This window comes from Leguminivora glycinivorella, chromosome 19 (genome assembly GCF_023078275.1).
Source record: "Leguminivora glycinivorella isolate SPB_JAAS2020 chromosome 19, LegGlyc_1.1, whole genome shotgun sequence".
In the NCBI taxonomy this organism is placed as follows: Eukaryota; Metazoa; Arthropoda; class Insecta; order Lepidoptera; family Tortricidae; genus Leguminivora; species Leguminivora glycinivorella.
In genome coordinates, this window is record NC_062989.1 from 15,952,623 (window position 1) to 15,971,914 (window position 19,292).

A 19,292-nucleotide genomic window follows, 5' to 3' on the forward strand; every position below is an offset into this window, starting at 1 on the left:
TTTTGGAACATAATTATTGTCTATAGCATTTACAGCATCTAAAATTAAATGTAGGTAGAAATACATTGCTGTACAATGATGCAACTTTGCCCACCCTGCCTAACATTGCCCGTTGGCTCGAAAATAATAGTACTCCATAAAATAGATGTCTATAAAGATGAAAAGAGAATATAGATGTTATAAATAAATCTATTTTTGGGAGGTAGGATAGTACCCGCCGTTATTAAGTAGCTTAATTGTTAAATTGACAATTCGGTAAATAATCACAATTTTTCCAACCCGGCAATATTAGGCAGGGTAGGTAAAGTTGTAGCATTTGACGCTGGTTTTAAGCTGGTGACAGTGTTTTTTGCAAAAAGTTAAAAACAAGTACACTAGTGATTTGAAAATATATGCACAATAGAACCTAGTACTCCGTGAATTCCCTGATGAATAGGTATATAATCAATGAATTGCAGTAATATAATCAATGAATGCTTCTTTCAATTAAATATTTGAAATTATAATTGGACTGAAATTGTATTAATCTTAATTTAATTGCTGTTTAATAATTTTATTGATGAACGTGTAATATTTATAATATTATTAATAAAATGTCTATGTCTATCTAGTTCTAGAATCGTCCCACGATATGTCTGCATCTGTTTTTAATAGCCCTGGGGCCAGTTTCTCGAAAGGTACAAGCCTTGTATTACAAGTGCGCGAACTGTCAAATCGTATGGGTTGTCATGGAAACACACTTGTAATACAAGGCTTGTACCTTTCGAGAAATGGGCCACTGGTCTCTGCTAGGGTTAAGTAAATGTCATAATTTCATTATAGTTTGACGTTTAAAATAACAATTGCACTAGCGAGGCTGTGAAAATCGTTGCAAACGTATCGTGGATCGTGGATTATCCATATATTTTTTTATTAACTTACTAATTTAATTATTCCAATGACCAATAACTAACGACTTAAGCACACTATAAAATTGTGCTAGGTAATATCAAGCAATATATATGACACTGATTATGGTATTGGTATAATCTTCCAGTGTGGGATTATAATTATGTGAAATTAATACAGTTTCCATTATAAAAACCGGTCTCACAAACAAACATAATGCGTAGGAAGGTGCCTTTGTAGGAAGCTCTCACGAGGCGTATTTTACTGCACTTTCGAATTCGCCATTTCATTCTTATAATGCGACTCAAACACAATCATACAATCAAGGACCTATTTTAGATATTAGCTAGCTTTTAAGCTTATATTAGCTTTTTAGTCTTAATTTCTTATAATTATGTTCATTCTTAATAATTATGTTCATGTAAATAAATATAATATTTAAAGTAAAACAATCATGGGATACCTGTTGATGATTTTCCCTTCTCAAATCTAGATCATTCATAATAGGCTTATAAATTATTAAGTGACGTACTATTTTGAAATATGAAAATAGGATTTTTTTTCTATAATATTGTTATGGAAATGAGGGTTCAATACAATAGGTAAGTAAAGTACCTACTTTTTTTAAATATTAATACGGATATTCCTTCATCAGGACGAACACTAGCGCAGAGCGATAACTAGCACAGTGACCCTACTCATTGAAGTGAGCAGAATGGGTTTTATTGTGTGAAATAAAAATATTGCTTTTTTATTCTCGCTCGTGACGATTGTCACAAAATATAAAGATAGATATCATTCCAATCCAACTTATTCAAATCTTTTAAATGAGGTCGACGAAAACGAACGCATGGACGAAAACTAACAGACTTATACATTAATGTAAAGTAAAGACAAAGACCCTATCATTGTGACAGGTTTTTTTTTAATTTTGCCTACGCTGTGTGCCTGTCGGCTGTCCGTACACTGTAGTCCATGGGCCAGTGAAGAAGTCGGTATAATTTGGGGGTACTAAGTTTCCTTTTTACAGCAGTTAGGTAGGCTTAAAAGGATGTTAAAAAACCATGATTGCCATCTCAAAATAGTAGCTAAACAAAATGGCCGCCAATCCAAGATGGCGGATATTGAGTTTTAAAAAATCAACCATAACGCCAGAAGTATTGGTCCGATTTCAATTTTCTTTTTTTCAAACGAAAGCTCTGTTTATGTACTCAAATACTTGTCATATTCATTGTTTCGATAAATTCAACCATTAGTTAGTAATTAACGAAAAATGTAAAAAAAATATCTTTTTTTCTAAGACTTTTTGTCAAAAATCATGTTTCTACAAAATATCTTGCATATTTTAATAAATATTTAAATGCAGAAAAATAGTGCCATTAATCACCTTTAATTTGATGTATAAAAGATACAGACTTAATTTACAAAAACACATAGAGGCTTAATTTTAATTCTGTCTTCGTTGAAATTCACCGTTGTGCATACAGTACTAAAAGCTTCAGGTCGAAGTAGTAGATTACTAATATGCTGTTTTTAGTATATTTATTTATTTATTGAAACTTTATTGCACAGTAAAAATATACAGTTACAAAAGGCGGACTTCATGCTACATTGCATTCTCTACCAGTCAACCTTTAGGCCAAACAGAGAAGACCAAAAAAGGTGCGGGATATGTAAAGAACACTAATAAAGACATGATTATATATAGTTATATGATATTTCTGCAATTGTACTTACAATTTTATTAAGAAAAGAACTGAACATGATAGTATCCGAAATCCATTAGCTTTCAGAATATGATAGTATCCGAAACATGATAGTATCCGAAATCCATTAGCTTTCAGAATATGTATAATAAAATACGTCATAGGACTCATAGGACGTAAAGTACAGTTTTAGATATTTGATTATATGTATAAAATTTCTTTAGTTATGCAGCGCCAACCAACCGAGATAATACAAAATAAATAAACTAGACATTGTTGAGTTCCTATCTCATCACATTATTCTTTTGACCACCATGGTGGGATATTGCCGTCGTTGGAAATGCTTCCTAAGGACGCTAACCATGGCCATCAGTTTTGCCAATTACATTTGGGACCCATGCGGGCCTTCTTAACGCCTAATTTTGCTCAAATAATCGCTATTCACGTCTGTCTGGTGTCCGGGGCACGACATATTCTTTTTCACTATTTGGCGTTTAAAAGGTTAAGCGATCTCTGATCCGTGTTCGAGAAAACTTATATTTAGTTAAAATAATCCTTGCATACAAAAGGTGAAGAACACACCCCAAAAGAAAAATATAAAATATATATAATGCATTAATAAGGCATATCTATGAATAAGTATCCGACTACTAATAAACAACGTGATATAGGTACCTACCGAATAAACCTTAATTCACCTACGCACAGAAATATATTACTTATTACCGCTAATGTAGATTGTAGAGCCAATATCACTAATATCAAGCCTTCAAGACAATCACAGGTAACAGATTAATTTTCTCCTAATTTTTCGAACTTTTATGGCAGGTCTTGTTTCTGGTTTCTGGGCTATGCTTCCAAAACAATACACGCATATTCCACCTCCAATCACGACTTGCGTGCCCTGGCCCGGCCGAAGCCCATTTTAGAGTAGCAATCCGATCTCTATAACTCTGACCCGTCGCCGCATCAGCATCATCTCGTTTCGCTTCCATCGTAGAAAGACATACCGAACTTGTTGTGCTCTATATGCAACTTTTAGCCTCTTCATTTAGTACATTGTTAGTGTCCACGTCTCGCAAGCTTATGTCACGGTGAGAAGTACCCAGTTACACACTGATCAAACATGTTGGTCTTCAGTGACTGGTATTCTGGCCCTTAATACGTCCTTTAGCCTAGAAAAGGCATCCAAGTCCTCCCTGTGATCTCCGCCGGCAGCGAGGCCGACCCAAGTCTCTGTATTGTGTATGGTTCGCCACAACTCGACGTTTTGTGCCTATTTTGCGTGATGTGGGGGATTTAGCTAGTCCTGCCCGCTTATCTCCTCGAGAAATCCTATTAGACCTTTAATGTTGAGTAGGAGAACTTTGGAGAGGTCTCTCGGGGATCCGAGATGTTTTTTCCTGTATAGAGCCACTCACTCCATCACCAGGTGAGAGGCACCCTCGTCACAGGGGAATGTTCATAGCATCTGTTATGAAAATATGTTTGTTAAATAGTCTACGACCTGTTCTGACATTGATGGTTACCATTCTCATGCGGACTTTCCCTAGTTGAAGCAGCGTCTTTGTGAGTTTTCCATTGATGCTAGGCTTGGCTTGTTTGAAAGCAGCATTTGATCTGGTTTTGCCAGTGTGCTGTGTGTAGTTTCCTATTGAGCATACCTTGTTGAGGGGCATCAGGAGAATCGGCAGTCGACCCCAGCTGCCTGGCCAGCTCGTAGACCACATCATCACCTCGAGATCCACTTTGGTCCATTGAAGGATGATTTTGTTATTATGACTTACCTCTGTTAGTCGTTTATGGGATTCCTTAACCCAAGCTTTATTGGTTGTTCCGGATAACTTGTCCTCTGTTACTTGTTATAAAGGCTGATATATGGAGCTTTGGATAAGCCTGTCCTTGCCGTAACTTTCAATTTGTACATATGTTTAACTACTTTAACCCAACACTCACCGACGGCATACAGTTCCTCCAGCATCTGACGGGGAACATGTGCTTCTTTGAAGATGACGATGTTATCCGCATATCGAAGATAATTGAGGCATACATTTATAATCTATCATCCCTATTGAGGCTTTTATAAATGCTTTCCTGTTTAAAAACTTGGCCAAATTGCATAACCCCGGAGTTCCTCTCTAATAATTGAAATTCGTCGATACGGGTGCAAACTTTTCTTCTGATTCCATAGCAGGTTGCATAGAAACATTCGCATTTTGGTACACCTGTTATGAAAATTCAACTCACGGTAATTAAAACGTCTGTTATTAACGTCTAACATTTTTCGTTCGGTAATGACCAACAATACATGTTAATAATATTTGGCTCTACTTTAAGCGGTGATAAATGTCTCAAAGTTTGTCCAACCGGTATTTCACGGCTTCGTTGTTTAGCAATCGGTAAAATATAGGTAAGGAATATCTATTAATGCTGTACTAAAGAACATTTCTAAAGTTTGCCCGAATTCTGGGGGTGCTCTTCACTAACCCGCTCGTGCGTAGGTTTTTTTTTCAAATCTGAGAGTCCTTGAATGCGGAACGATTTTCAATCCGGAATACGATCTTAACCCTTAAACGCGAGATGATGACGGAGTATTCCGTCTCCCAAGCACAATCGAAACAGAATTGCATTGCGAATTCGCGAATATATGAGCTAAATTAGGCATTACGGAGTCCCAATTTCATTGCATTTGGCATCCGTATCGTTGGCGTCCTTGGCAAGAATTTACGGTGACCACCGTGACCGTCCGTGGCGGTCAAAAGGTTAATGGTTCTATCTTGACAGTCTCGACACATGTTCGTCATATACCTAGTACACTTAAATACTTAATTTTCATCATTGAGGTGTGTTGCACATATGGTATCTAAACAAATTTTATCCTAGTAGGTACTATCGAATACCCACAAATTCATGGATACTATCATGTTCAATACTATTATTATAATTGTACAATTGCTAAAATAAACTAAAAATAGCATATTTGTACTCTACAACATCTTTTAGTACTGTATGCAGCCTAACTGCACACATCTTTTAGTACTCTATGCACTCCAACCTGAAGCTTTTAGTACTGTATGCACAACGGTGAATTTCTACGAAGGCAGCTTTAAATTTAAGCCTCTATGTGTTTTTGTAAATTAAATCTGTATCTTTTATATATCAAATCAAAGGTGATTAATGGCACTATTTTTCTGCATTTAAATATTTATTAGAATATGCAAGGTATTTTGTAGAAACATGATTTTTGACAGAAAGTCTTAGAAAAAAATATTTTTTTTACATTATTCGTTAATTACTAACTAATGGTTGAATTTAGCGAAACATAGAATATGACAAGTATTTAAGTACACAAAAAGAGCTTTCGTTTAAAAAATAGAAAAATGAAATCGGACCAATACTTTTGGAGTTATAGTCGATTTTTTAAAACTCAATATCCGCCATCTTGGATTGGCGGCCATTTTGAGATGGCAATCATGGTTTTTTAACATCCTTATAAGCCTACCTAACTGCTGTAAAAAGGAAACTTAGTACCCCCAAATTATACCGTTTGGCAAAATTGGACCAGCTGGCCCATGGACTACTGTACCTTTACATATTTCATTCACGTGTCCTTACATTACATCAGAGGCCGGGAAAATGAGGATTTCCGGCCAAGTGGGTATATACGGCCGAGCGAGCGTGCGAGCGAGGCCGGATAGGGATACGAGGCCGGGAATCCGTTTTCACGCCGAGGCATGTATAGTGCTTTTCTCAAACATACAATGAAATAAAAAAAAAATGCTCTAAAGGACAATATTTTATAAAAAAAAGTTACTTTGCAGGCCTAGGCCTAAAAAATAATATGAAATCCCTTTATAGTCCTCTCGAGTTGTTGCGCCCAAAAAGCGATACTTCCCAGCCCATTTTAAGGAACGTAAAGACAATATTTCATTGCATGTTTGAGAAAAATAATTTTAAATTAATTATTTAAAATGTACCTAGATTTAAAACTCTTACCTACCGTTCACTCGTACCTGAAGTCGTGTACAACATTCTAGAATCGTTCCACGATAAGTCTGCATATATTTTAATAGCCCCGCCTCTGCAAGGGTTAAGTAAACGTCATAATTTCATCAAAGTTTGACATTTAAAATAACATCTGCACTGGCGAGGGTGTGAAAATCGTTGCAAACTTATCGTGGGACGATTCTATCCCATTACAAATTGCAACTAAGTTGTAAGGCAAAAAGCGTAGTAACAAACCTATTTTTATAGTTATAACCTAGCTGGGCAAAGAAACAAGTCTCTCTTTGTGCAATAGGTTATAAGTATACGTAAACTCCATGGCGCTTACTCCCTTCTTTACGTACTCAGTTCAGACCGGGCCGCTTGCCGCTTTCCCCGATCGATAAGCGACGTTGCCGTTCCGTGCGTGTTTATTTTTATTATTTGTTGCCAATCAATTGTGATGAGGGAATAATGACACCTGCCGCGCTGTTAACATTTGTTTTTACATGTCTGTTGGAGCGTAGGGTTGTGCTTAAGTTTTTAATTTTACCTTGTAATCCGGGAAGATATCTTACATAGTCTGTTTGGACTTTGGAATGACGAGTCGTGGAAATCGGAAAGTAAGGGAACCCATACATTTTACAAGTCTTCTTTTTCTGCACAGACTCTTGCCTGCAGTCATAATACATAATTATTATCTAAAATAACAATTATATTACCTTACCTTAGCTGTCACTGTAATATGATACAAAGTTATGCTTTCTAAAATAATTTCGAGTCTTTTCCCTTAATTAGTGGCACTTACCCTAAATAAAATACAGTCCACGATTAATTCGTAAAAACTGAAATAGAAAACCGAAAAAACCAACGATCTTATCGCCATCTAGTATTTTTTTACATAAACATTCTGCTAATCATTATTCTCAGTTTCAGCTTCACACATCTGACGTTAGGTGGCGCTTTTATTACTTTTGTATGACATGCGAATTAATTAAAGCGCGCCGGTGTTTATGTTTGGGCGTTTTAGGGCGTGTATGTTTATTGTAATTTGACATTAGAGCTTTTAATTTTATCTGTGATTTTTAGAGACAAATGCCACATTATGGCATATTTCATATATGTCATTTAATATGTAAATAAAAACACTCATGGAAAAACATTTATTTGAGACATACAACATAGACTTAAATTAATATTATAGATACCTTATCTTAAATACTTAATTAGTATTAGTAATATGACTTTTAAAATAAAATTGATCATGTCAAGTTTTCGAAAGTGACATTGCTTACACAGCTATATTATTTTGTTTTGTGTTGTCGTGATTTGAACAGTGCCACCTAGCGTCGGATAGCGACGTTGGTCCTGACGGTGTTGACGGGAGGTCGTATGTAGACAGCGGGGTGATCCTGCGGAGGGCGCTGCAATCGCCCGGGGGCTGGGGGGCGGGGGGCAGATTGTATAGGGGCGCGCTCTGGTGGCGGCGATATGATCTCTTCTCGGGGAGCCATTGCTGAAATCATAAGGATCAAAGTTATACTTACAATTACATAAATGATCGTTGATATTGAATATAATGTACTTGTACAGTGAGCTGCGAAATTGCATGGAAATTTTTAAATAAATAAATTAATTATTATATGGGGACACCTAATTATGTAATTATGAATGAATTAAGTGATACATTTGGCGCTCAGTAAATAAAATGTTTTTATTGGCATCTTTAATGTATATACAGGCTGTAATTTTTATAACCGGCAATATTTTCGATTCGACGGGCTAGGTAGCTGAACAGCCATGTCGCCACTCGCGCACTTTTCGAGAATATTTATTTGGAATCTTTCGCTTGCTTGTGTACCTACAAGGCTATTAACTTATCAATATTATCTACTTTATCTAGTATGAGTAGTTCACTAACAACAACATAGCTCCCTCGTATGACAAATACATAACATTTATTTATATATTATACCGACGATCTCGGAAACCGCTCTAACGATTTCGCTGAAATTTGTTATGTGGGGGTTTTCGGGGGTGAAAAATCGATCTAGCGTAGCCTTAGATCCCGGAAAACGCGCCGCTCGTGCGTCGATTCCGCTTAGCTCAGTCGTACGAGGTCGGTCTAATGTACGCAGATAGATCGTAGGTGTCAGGGTTTCAAATCCCGGCCAGAAATTAAGGTTTTGTTTTTTGTCTTTTTTTTTTGTTTTTGTATTTATAAGAGTTTTTTTTAATCTAAAGACGTGATATATTAAAATAGAACCGAGCGAAGCTCGGTCGCCCAGATATTGATGTATTATATCTAGTACCTACAATACCCAAATTGGTAATTTAACTACTTGGCTTACTTTTTAAACACAGACAAAGATCTACCCCGCTCAACTCGAAGATGTTGAAACAGTCTAGAGGGGTGAATGGTCAATCAAACCCAATAAGTTGAAAAAAAAAATGTTTTTGAAATTCGAACTATGTGAAATTTCCGTAACGTTATTTCAATGAAAAATAATTTCGATTTATGGGGTTTGACCACTCACGATCATTATACTTTAATATCTAAATTTAGTATACACTAGAATTTCTAGACGCAAATCGCAGCCAAATATCATGTTACTTTAATAACAACAATATCACTTACCAATATAAAGTTCCTAAACCTTTTTTCCAAGTATTTTACACTGAAATGAAATATATTTGTGCGTTGTTATGTATCGAGTGATAGCCACTTGGGTTGTTTTGAGCGTTGCAAGAGCTGAGATACGTTATCATTATCTTGGGATCATAGTGTGATAAGTGATAATATTACATTATGTATAATTATTATAATTATAGATGTGTTTTATAAACCGGTGTGATTTGTAAAATCCAGTGCTTTTATGAATTTTATTAGAAAATATAAATGTAACGCAAAAAGTATGCTTATTACCAACCTCTTAACTCAGGGTTAGTGGGCTGTCATCTATCAAATTCCATATAAAATGGTCGGTTAACCCTCGGGTAAATGGAGGGTTACCATTTTCTTTGGTGCAAGTGGCCCTATGACAGCCCACTAACCCTGAGTTAAGTGGTTGGTGCAAGTGGGCCTTCCTATCTTTCCATAGTCTAATCGTAATCAGTCAATCAGTGCAGTAGTTTAATTTTGATCACTGCGGCAACGCCATCTAGCGACGCCCTGTACGTGGCGTCTTGCCGGCGCTTCAGTTGATAGGCCGCCCTCTAGCTCTTAAAATTACTTGTATGTTCATTTGAGTGTTAGAGTTTTGGTTAACTCTCTTTCTTTTTTTTTTGTCTGTACCTACATACGTAATATAATAATTAGAGCGAAATTGATACTTAATTAGTGCTTCTACTACTTAATAGGTGATTTATTTTTCTATAGATAGTGGTAACGCGTGAATAAGCTGATTGTCACAATTGCACGTAATCATGGAACGCTAGCCCAGCGGCAGTCATTGGGAAACACAACCAACATACAAAATGAGGACAGCAAATAGATAGTCTGATCGGTGCAGAAACAAAAGAGTCACAGAATTACACATTTCACGACTCTCCTGTTTCCGAACATACGCTACGTTCTATATTACGTATTCATTCTGTATTTTGTGTTCTTGTCTCTTGTACGTAAAACGTACAACAAACGTAACAAGAAAATACTAATTTTGAATATGTAGGAGCGAGAGTTTAGTGTCCCATAGAAAAAAATAATTTCGCGCCTCTTTCTGGTGACAAACTGGTTTGGCAGACTATAGTAGCTATGTTTAAGAAACATTTTTAATTATATCTTCCAGTTTAATTTGGACCCATCACTTTTTGTCATAGTGACAGCTCAGCACAGAATTACAGTTAAACCAGAATGAGTAGTTAGGTCAAAAAGTGTGTCCACATGAGAGGTCATTGTTTGGGCTGGTGTCCCTCTCGCACTTACTGACAAATTAAACAAACAAAAATTTCCACCTTGGTTTGACTATAGTCTACAAAGAATATCCAATGAAAAAAATAAAATTAGAACACGCTACAAAAAATATAAAAATCCAATGGATGCACTAGAGCTGAAACTGATTAGTAAACGATTGGATAAATTAGTAATTGCTAAATATAATAATTATCTTAAGCTTACGGAACAAAGAATAAAGGATAATCCTAAGTTGTTTTGGACATATGTAAAGACTAAGCGTGGGGGTTCTAGTGCATATCCACTGTCTATGACGGATGGGGCAGTTGTTGCCACAAATAGTACAGATATCTGTGAAATGTTTGCTAAGTATTTCTGTAGCGTTTATGTAAAAGATAATAACAACCAAAATGAGTATGACATTAACCAACAAATTTCAATATCAAACTGGAGTCTGAATCTTAATACCCCTATTATTGATGATGATGCTATATTAACAAAACTTAAAGGAATTGATATCAATAAGGGAGCAGGACCGGATGGAATCCCCCCCTTTTTCATTAAGTCATGTGCCTCAGAGTTAGTTAGACCGCTGAGTTTAATTTATAATAAATCGTTATCAACTGGCTGTTTTCCTGAGCAATGGAAAAGGGCAAAAGTTGTGCCAGTATTCAAATCAGGAGAGGATCACTTAGTCTCAAACTATAGGCCGATATCTATTCTCTCTACATTTGCGAAGATATTTGAGTCCATTGTGTGCCCTTATATTCAGAGTCACTTTAGAACTTATTTAAGTAGTTACCAACATGGATTTGTGAGTAATAGATCTACATCAACAAATTTGGTCTTGTTTACTGAACTACTGGTGAGGGCGATTGATGGGGGTAAGCAGGCTGATGTAATTTATACTGATTTCAGCAAAGCATTCGACAAAGTTTGCCATAAAATATTGCTAAAAAAATTGTCAGCATATGGGTTCGGTGCTTTGCTGAAATGGCTGGAATCTTACCTGGTGGACAGGCAATTTCAGGTGGTAGTGAATGGGTTCCAATCCTCGTCTTATAGCATAACGTCAGGAGTCCCGCAAGGATCGCACCTAGGCCCTGTCCTTTTCAATATATTTATAAATGACCTCCCAAATAGCATTATTCATTCGAATGTTTTCATGTACGCCGATGACTTGAAGTTTGTTCGTACTATCGACTCCGATATTGATGTAAAATTGTTGCAAGCTGACTTGTGTAGGGTCGTCGAATGGTGTCATAATAACAAAATGTTTTTAAACGCGAACAAGTGCATGCATATAAAATTCTTTAGAAAACATGATAGAAACGCGATAGATTCTAAGTATGACATCAACGACACACCTATTCAGGAGGTGAGCACAATACGTGACCTAGGTGTACTTTTCGATCAAAAGCTCACATTTTTACCTCACATAGAAAATATTATTAAGAAATCATCAAAAATGTTAGGATTTGTCATAAGAAATGGAAAAAATTTCAAATCAGGAACAACAAAAATATTATTATACAACAGCTATGTGAGAAGTGTCATGGAATACTGCAGTGTAGTGTGGCGTCCGCACTATGCAACCCATTCTTTAAGGATAGAGCGTGTACAAAAGCGGTTCGTACGTCACATATCATTTTCTGCTGGTATTTTAAAAAAAAAGCCCTCATATAAAAGTAGATTACAACATTTTCGGATGGACTCCTTAGAATTACGTTTTAGAATCTCGGATGCCATTTTCTTGTACAAATTGTTGAGGTCAAAAATAGATTGTTTAGAGTTATTACAACTATTGTCTTTCCGCGCTCCGGCTCGAATTCCACGCAACCCCATTACTCCTTTATGTCCACCTCTCAGACGAACTGTTTATGGCAGCAGCTCGCCTGTACCACGGTTCTGTAAGCTTCTTAATGCGTGTAGTGATCACACTGACATACATTTTGACTCGCTAAGTAAATTTAAACAGCAAGTACATAGTTATCTATCCACATCTAGTGTACTGAATCATCTGTAGAAGAATCAGTTACCTTAATTATATATTTAATAAGTTATTGTTTTAGGGACCTTTTCTAGTATTTCTTTGTATGAAACGCATGCTGTGTTTACCTGTAAACCATTTGCACTTAGTCTGTAAACCATTTGCTTGTATAAATTCCAATTTTTTCATAGGCCAGAGTAAACAGTTGTTGGTGAACCAAATAAAAAAAAAAAAAAATGTCAACATTATTCAGTGACGTCATCACTGTCATACATTGGGGATACCAGTCAATTTTCAAAGTTACTACCAAATCTACTAATACCCATTTGAACGTATTTTTTAATTATACAAATCTTTTAATTAATAATTACATTATAATTATTTTCCAATTCTTTGAAATATATCGAAACCCTAGTTTGAATATAACACTAAAATAATATAAGAAGTTATAAAGTCAGGTAATATACAGATAAAAATACTACTACTATGGTAACCTCATTAACACTGGCCACACGTGCGAGAGGGACACCAGCCCAAACAATGCCCTCTCATGTGGACCGTTTTCGCTAGTCTGATACGATCACCTTTCTATCTCAGTGATAAGGTTCAATTTAGTATGGCAAAAAATGTGATTCCACAATCTAGTTTAATAATTCTAAATCTATGCAGCTCAGTTTTGACTTTGACACTTTAAATTTTGAGAATTGTGAAAGCACGGTGTTGTCGGTGTTTCTTCGAGAACCTCAAAGAACACAACAATTTCTAGAATTTACATCAGCTTTTGTGAATCGTTCCAAACGATATATACCCACGCTAATATCCATATTCAACCAGTGTCACAGTAGTGTGCAAAATTTGTCTTGTTAACCTCAAATAAATTGTTTTCATTAGAAACATGGCATCGAATAATCCTGGTGGTAACAATCCTATTGCTGGAGCCCTGACGTTTCCCAGCAGGAGTGAGGATGTTCAGCGTATGGCAGAGCAGCCTCGGCAGCCGCGGAATTTACAGGCAAGTATTTAAATTACGTTTAAATACTCATTTTTACACCAAAAAACATTAAAAATTTGGCACGATTCTGGCTGTGTAATAATATGTTTAATGATTATTTCAGGGTCTCCTTAGGTTTGCTATGGAAGCAACCAAGGCTGAAGATGCTCCGGGGAATTCAGAGCTAGGTCCTATGGATGAAGAGGCAAGTTACTAATGTTATTATAGTTATACAACATGCTTTAGAATTTTGTTTTGAAAACTGTGCGCGGGTTTTTTAATTTCTGAAGCAATGACTGCTGAAGTTACAAGTGTCTGTAATCAATTAAAAAAAAAACATTTCCATACAAAGAAACGGCTAAATTAAACAGAAAAGGTTTTCCACCTTAAAATAATAAATTAAAAGTTGTCTCAGAACAGATATTAAATCATTTAAAAATATATTTAAGTACATTTGTGTAACAAATACTACTACTGCTCACACACACATCTTCAATCTTATAAGATTCATAATGAAAAAAAACTTTACCAATTATTTATTTATTCTTTCAGCGCAAGCGTTTCCTAGAAGAAGCCCTCAAAAGCCTCACAGTAGACGTAGCCAAGGTGCTACAAGACGCCATAGCTGTTCTGACAGATACGGAGAAGATGCACAGTGTTCAGCTTGGGCAGTCACTGCCGGATGAGATCAGCCAGGCCTTCACGAGCATCATGGACTTTATTGATGACATTGACACAGCCAATGGTAAGACCCTCAAACAATAGTACTTGGAACCACAGTATTAGGAAAGCACATGCTACTTTCATTCCGAAGGTTGCAGGTTCGAACCCCGGCTCGCACCATTGAGTTTTTCGGAATTTATGTGTAAATGTCATTTGATATTTTCCAGTTGCTTTTCAGTGAATGAAAACATCGTGAGGAAACCGGACTAATTCCAATAAGGTCTAGTTTACCCTTCGGGTTGGAATGTCAGATGGCAGTCGCTTTCGTAAAAACTAGTGCCTACGTCAATATTGGGATTAGTTGTCAAAGCGGACCCCAGGCTCATTTTAGCCGTGGCAAATGCCGGGATAACGCAAGGAGGATGATGATGATGATGACAGAGAATATGCAAAGCATTCAGTTAGGGCAGTCGTTGCCAGATGAGATCAGCCAGGCCTTCACAAGCATCATGGAGTTTATTGACGACATTGACATGGCCAATATATCTTGAATCAAAGACTGGGATGGGGGAATCAAAGAATGAGTAAAAATGGAGTAAGACTAAAGAGTAAAATGTAGTCACAGTGCATAAACTGCTATCTTTCGACACAGAATTAAAACTTTTGAACCAAAGTTTTGACAATTTGCTTCATCTTAGAACAAATTAAATTATTCTCATTTGAAAATATTTTAATTTGTATTTTTTAAGTAGTAACACTACTATTATACTATAAAAATCAAATAAATGTCATATACAAAGAAAAAGTGACCAAGGCCTCCAAGTGTTCCGAGCTGGAAACGAACCAGCGTACTCCGTTATACCGGACGGATGCCTGTAAAACCTTTTGGCGGGGGGCGCCAAGCCTTCGGTAATTGTGTCATATACTTGGAAATTTCGACCTTTGCCTTCGTGATCCGATGGCTGAGAGATTTTACAGGCATCCGTCCGGTTAACGGAGTACGCTGGTTCGTTTCCAGCTCGGAACACTTGGAGGCCTTGGTCACTTTTTCTTTGTATATGACATTTATTTAATGTTTATAATTTCTTCATATTCTTAAATAAGTATTCAAATAATCAAATATGAACATTACCACCGTCTAGACAACCTTATTCCTTATATCCTTCCTATATCCTTCTGTTGAAAATCAGGTTCTTCCAGAAGCTCCGATTCTTAGCTAAGCATTATTGGCCTTGTTTAATATGCAGTTTTAACTGTCCATAGTAATAGACCCGTTTTTTTTTATAAATGGGCCTTACTCTTTGCCACAGACTAGCCAAAGGCAAAGACGTGGCCTACTATGGAGTGAGCTCGCCCAGAAGATGCCTGTTCACTCTTGATTTGAAGGTTGCCGGATTATATGAGCTATATTTCCACCTAAATATACAATAACTTGGAATAATCAATTATACCAACCATTTTTTCAGATTTTTACAAACTTGGAGGCTTTTCCATCTTCCCCGTATGCTACGGCAGTGAAAACGAAGAGATCCGCGCCCGAGCCAGCGGCATACTTGCAGAACTATGCCAGAACAATCCCTTCTGCCAATCTCGGGCTTTGGAGAGTGGCCTGCTCAATGTGTTATTGGCATTAGCGAGGACAGAGCGGGGAGAAGCGTTGGCCAAGTGTGTGGCTGCTGTCTCATGTAAGTATTCTCGATGGTAAGCTAATCCAGTTGTGTTTTATTAGCAGGGATGTTGCGGATATTCGCATCCGCATCCGCACGCGCGGAACTTCCGCATCATTTTCAAAATCCGCATCCGCATCCGCCTCCGCAAAAATCAATACGGAGCATTCGCATGATGCGGATATTGAACAGGTATAGGAACGACTTAGACGCGGCCCACGTGCACGGTAAATTCACCATTGGCCAATACGAGTCTCGTTACACATCTGTGATTCGTGGATCGCGGGATTTTTTAGTATCGTTGGCCCACCTTTATCTTAATTTCTAAGATTTTTAAATATGAAAGGTTATTTTTTTGAATAAATATAACTTCTTTGATCAAATTTTGTGTTTTTAATATGCCTGAGTAAGTGCCTATCCTCACATTCGCATCCGCATCCGCATCTGCAGATGTGGGACTTGAAAAATCCGCATCTGCATCCGCATCCGCGGATGTCAAAAAATCTGCCTCCGCAACATCCCTGTTTATTAGTAGACCTATGTTGATAAACTAGAAAACGACGTGAAACGACAAAAGATCCGTCTCTTCTAAAGTACATCTAGGCTAACTGTGAAGGTGTGAAGTGGCTGAAGTATGTCAGTAAGGTCAATAGTAAAATTAGTAAATATATTTTTTATATAATATTGTCTTCGGTTACCGCGATAGTTACTCATGAAATAAAACTATGGAAACGGATTAAATCGCCTATAATGAATTTAAAATTCATCCCGACGTTTCGAACATTTTACAGGGTTATATTGTTTGTGCATTGCACATTGTAATTTTTCCTCAGTCACCCGTTGACCACGAACGCTGTAAAGTTTTCGAAACGTCGGGATAAATTTTAAACTCATGATACGCGATTTAATCCGTTTCCATAGTTTTATTTCATATTTTTTATATTTTTAGGTGCGTGCCGCGAATATCCACCCTCCTGCAAAGAACTGCTGGCCCAAGGAGGCTGCGAGACCCTAGTGACAGTCTGTGGAGCCACAGACGTTCGTGCCAGAACGAAAGCAGCGCTGCTGGCGAGGCATCTTTGCGACCATTACCCTGATGCCAGAGGTAAATCATAATCTATACTCCTGTATTGTCCCAAGAAGGCTGTAACACCCTATAATCTGTGGAGGTACAGATGTTGGTGCAAAAAAGTAGTGCTGCTGACGAAGCATCTTTGCGACCATTATCCTGATGCCAGAGGTAAATCATAATCTATACTCCTGTACTGTCCCAAGGAGGCGAGACCCTATGATCTGTGGAGGTACAGATGTTGGTGCAAAAAAGTAGTGCTGCTGACTAGGAATCTTTGCGACCATTATCCTGATGCCAGAGGTTAGTTATACTCCTGTACTGTCCCAAGAAGGCTGTGAGACCCTAGGATCTGTGGAGGTACAGATGTTGGTGCATAAAAGTAAGTAGTGCTGCTGACGAGGCATCTTTGCGATCATTATCCTGATGCCAGAGGTTAGTTGTATTCCTATACTGTCCCAAGGAGGCTGTGAGACCTTAGGATCTGTGGAGGTACAGATGTTGGTGCAAAAAAAGTTGTGCTGCTGACGAGGCATCTTTGCGACCATTATCCTTCTTCTTATCGTGTCGAGGTTCATTTCTTATACAGTAGATGCCCAATAGACAGCAGCATTAACAGCCCTGGGTGTAGCGTCTCTCAGATTATCCTGATGCGAGAGGTTAGTTATATTCCTGTGCTGTCCCAAGGAGGCTGTAAGACCCTACAGTCTGTGGAGCTACAGATGTTAAGAGGGCTTTCGTGTGAAAAACAGTGAAATCGCAACCGAGCGCTCGATCATACCGTGTGTGGTATCAAATTAAAGGGCTTTGCGAGTGGTTTACAAATATATATCACATTATAGGACTTTTTCTACTTGGTCTAACAAAATATGAGAAAATGTCCAAAAGTGGTAACAATTGTACCGGTGAAGGCTCGTTTTCAAAAAATTGCCAAAAATTAATAATAGCAATTTATAATTACTAAGGCATAAAAGCAATTTAAGTAAACGTTGCAGATTAATTAAGTACAAAAATTACTTCGATGTGATGTAGATTTTCAAAGAAATTGACACTTAATTTTGGGTGATTTCTGAAAAAATTGAATTCGTCTTAGCCTCGTTTACTCTTTTTCAAAACCTTATAATAAAAATGTAGTCTGAGAAGATTGCAGTACAGGATATACTAATTATAAATTTACCTGTTTTAGTATTCAAAATTTTCCAAATTTTACAAATAAGATCGACTAATTCCGCTCTATATATGAGTTTTTCTAAACGTGCATTAGAGAAAAATTCATAATTAATTCAGTGAGTTAGTTTTCAAAAATCCAGTCTTACAAAAATCAAGATAATAAGACGCTCTAACTGAAACTTGAAGTAAATAAATCCATTGGATAACGGAAAGTGTAGTATTTCACCGACTAAAACTATCAATTTTACATTATTTTGACGTTTTTTTTGAAAGCAGCCTTAATGCAAGAACGAAAGTGCTGCTGGCGAGGCATCTTTGCGACCATTACCCTGATGCCAGAGGTTAGTTATTACAGACATGCTTAATAACGACATTTTAGTCTTTTTACAGTACTAGCTTTTGCCCGCGGCATCGCTCGCGTTAAATTCGAAAATAGCCTAATAAACTTCCACCCCCCATTTTAGGGAAGTGGGGGATTGGAAAGAAACAAAAATTAGCCTATGTCTCCACCCCCTTCTCCCACTTAAAAAACCACGTCAATTCGTCGCTCCGTTTTGCCGTGAAAGATAGACAAACAAACAGACACACACTTTCTCATTAATAATATTAGCACACCTCGGACACTGGCGATCAAATATATGAAAGAGGCGCGTTCCTAGCACACAGTCTAAGCTCGTGTAGCTCGCGTGCTATGCTTGTATGAGTGAAATATACAGGTCGACTGTTCGCGTTTTTGACAGGTGGTAACTGTGAGGTAACCGAAAGGGGGTGGGCGGCACTTTCAGCGGGGAGCGGGAGTGTCCATACTGTACGATAGTACCCTTTATTATACAGTGATATTAGTATGGATATTAATACCAAAATTTAATTTTTCAGAGAAATTCATCCAGTTGAACCTAGTAAAGACACTAGCGGAGCAGCTGTCTGCCGGGAGAGATGCATCATCAGAACACTTGCTGAACACATTGTTGACACTCGTCGCGGACTTGGACGACAGAGTGCTGGGACAATGCAGGGACCCCGCCGCGGGACTTAAAGGTATTGCATCTTTATTGCAGAACAATCTAGGACCGAGGCGAGTTGTGACAGGGGAGAGTTGTGACAACGTCGCTATAGCCAGCTCGCAACTGTGCAGGATTTTTAGTTAAAGGGCAAACGCTCGTTAATAAGTTCTAAAAAAAAATCGACGTTACAACTCGCCCCTGTCACAACTCACCTCAAAAGGTGTTAAAGATATTATAAGGCATCTACCGGGACAACCTCAAGGCTAGG

At 37.4% G+C, this 19,292-nt stretch overlaps 1 protein-coding gene and 1 long non-coding RNA gene across 4 annotated transcripts in view; one reads left to right on the forward strand and one right to left on the reverse strand.

Moving 5' to 3' along the window:
* LOC125236383 (hsp70-binding protein 1-like) overlaps positions 1–19,292 on the forward strand; it is a 35,185-nt gene that overhangs the window by 12,175 nt on the left and 3,718 nt on the right. The window contains exons 1-7 of one of the 3 annotated variants that reach the window (XM_048143166.1): positions 7,183–7,201; positions 13,352–13,472; positions 13,576–13,656; positions 14,004–14,196; positions 15,581–15,799; positions 16,731–16,886; positions 18,897–19,058. In XM_048143166.1, coding sequence (XP_047999123.1) covers positions 13,356–13,472; positions 13,576–13,656; positions 14,004–14,196; positions 15,581–15,799; positions 16,731–16,886; positions 18,897–19,058 — 928 coding nt within the window. In that variant the 5' untranslated portion in view covers positions 7,183–7,201; positions 13,352–13,355. Of the gene's footprint in view, positions 1–7,182; positions 7,202–8,095; positions 8,115–13,351; positions 13,473–13,575; positions 13,657–14,003; positions 14,197–15,580; positions 15,800–16,730; positions 16,887–18,896; positions 19,059–19,292 lie in introns of those variants that run through there. The other 2 variants (XM_048143167.1, XM_048143165.1) reach the window with 2 other exon arrangements.
* Positions 7,727–10,458, reverse strand: LOC125236385. Its single transcript, XR_007178203.1, has 2 exons — positions 9,217–10,458; positions 7,727–8,094 (listed from the first exon to the last, which is right to left on the reverse strand). It is a non-coding gene; the product is annotated as an uncharacterized LOC125236385 (long non-coding RNA).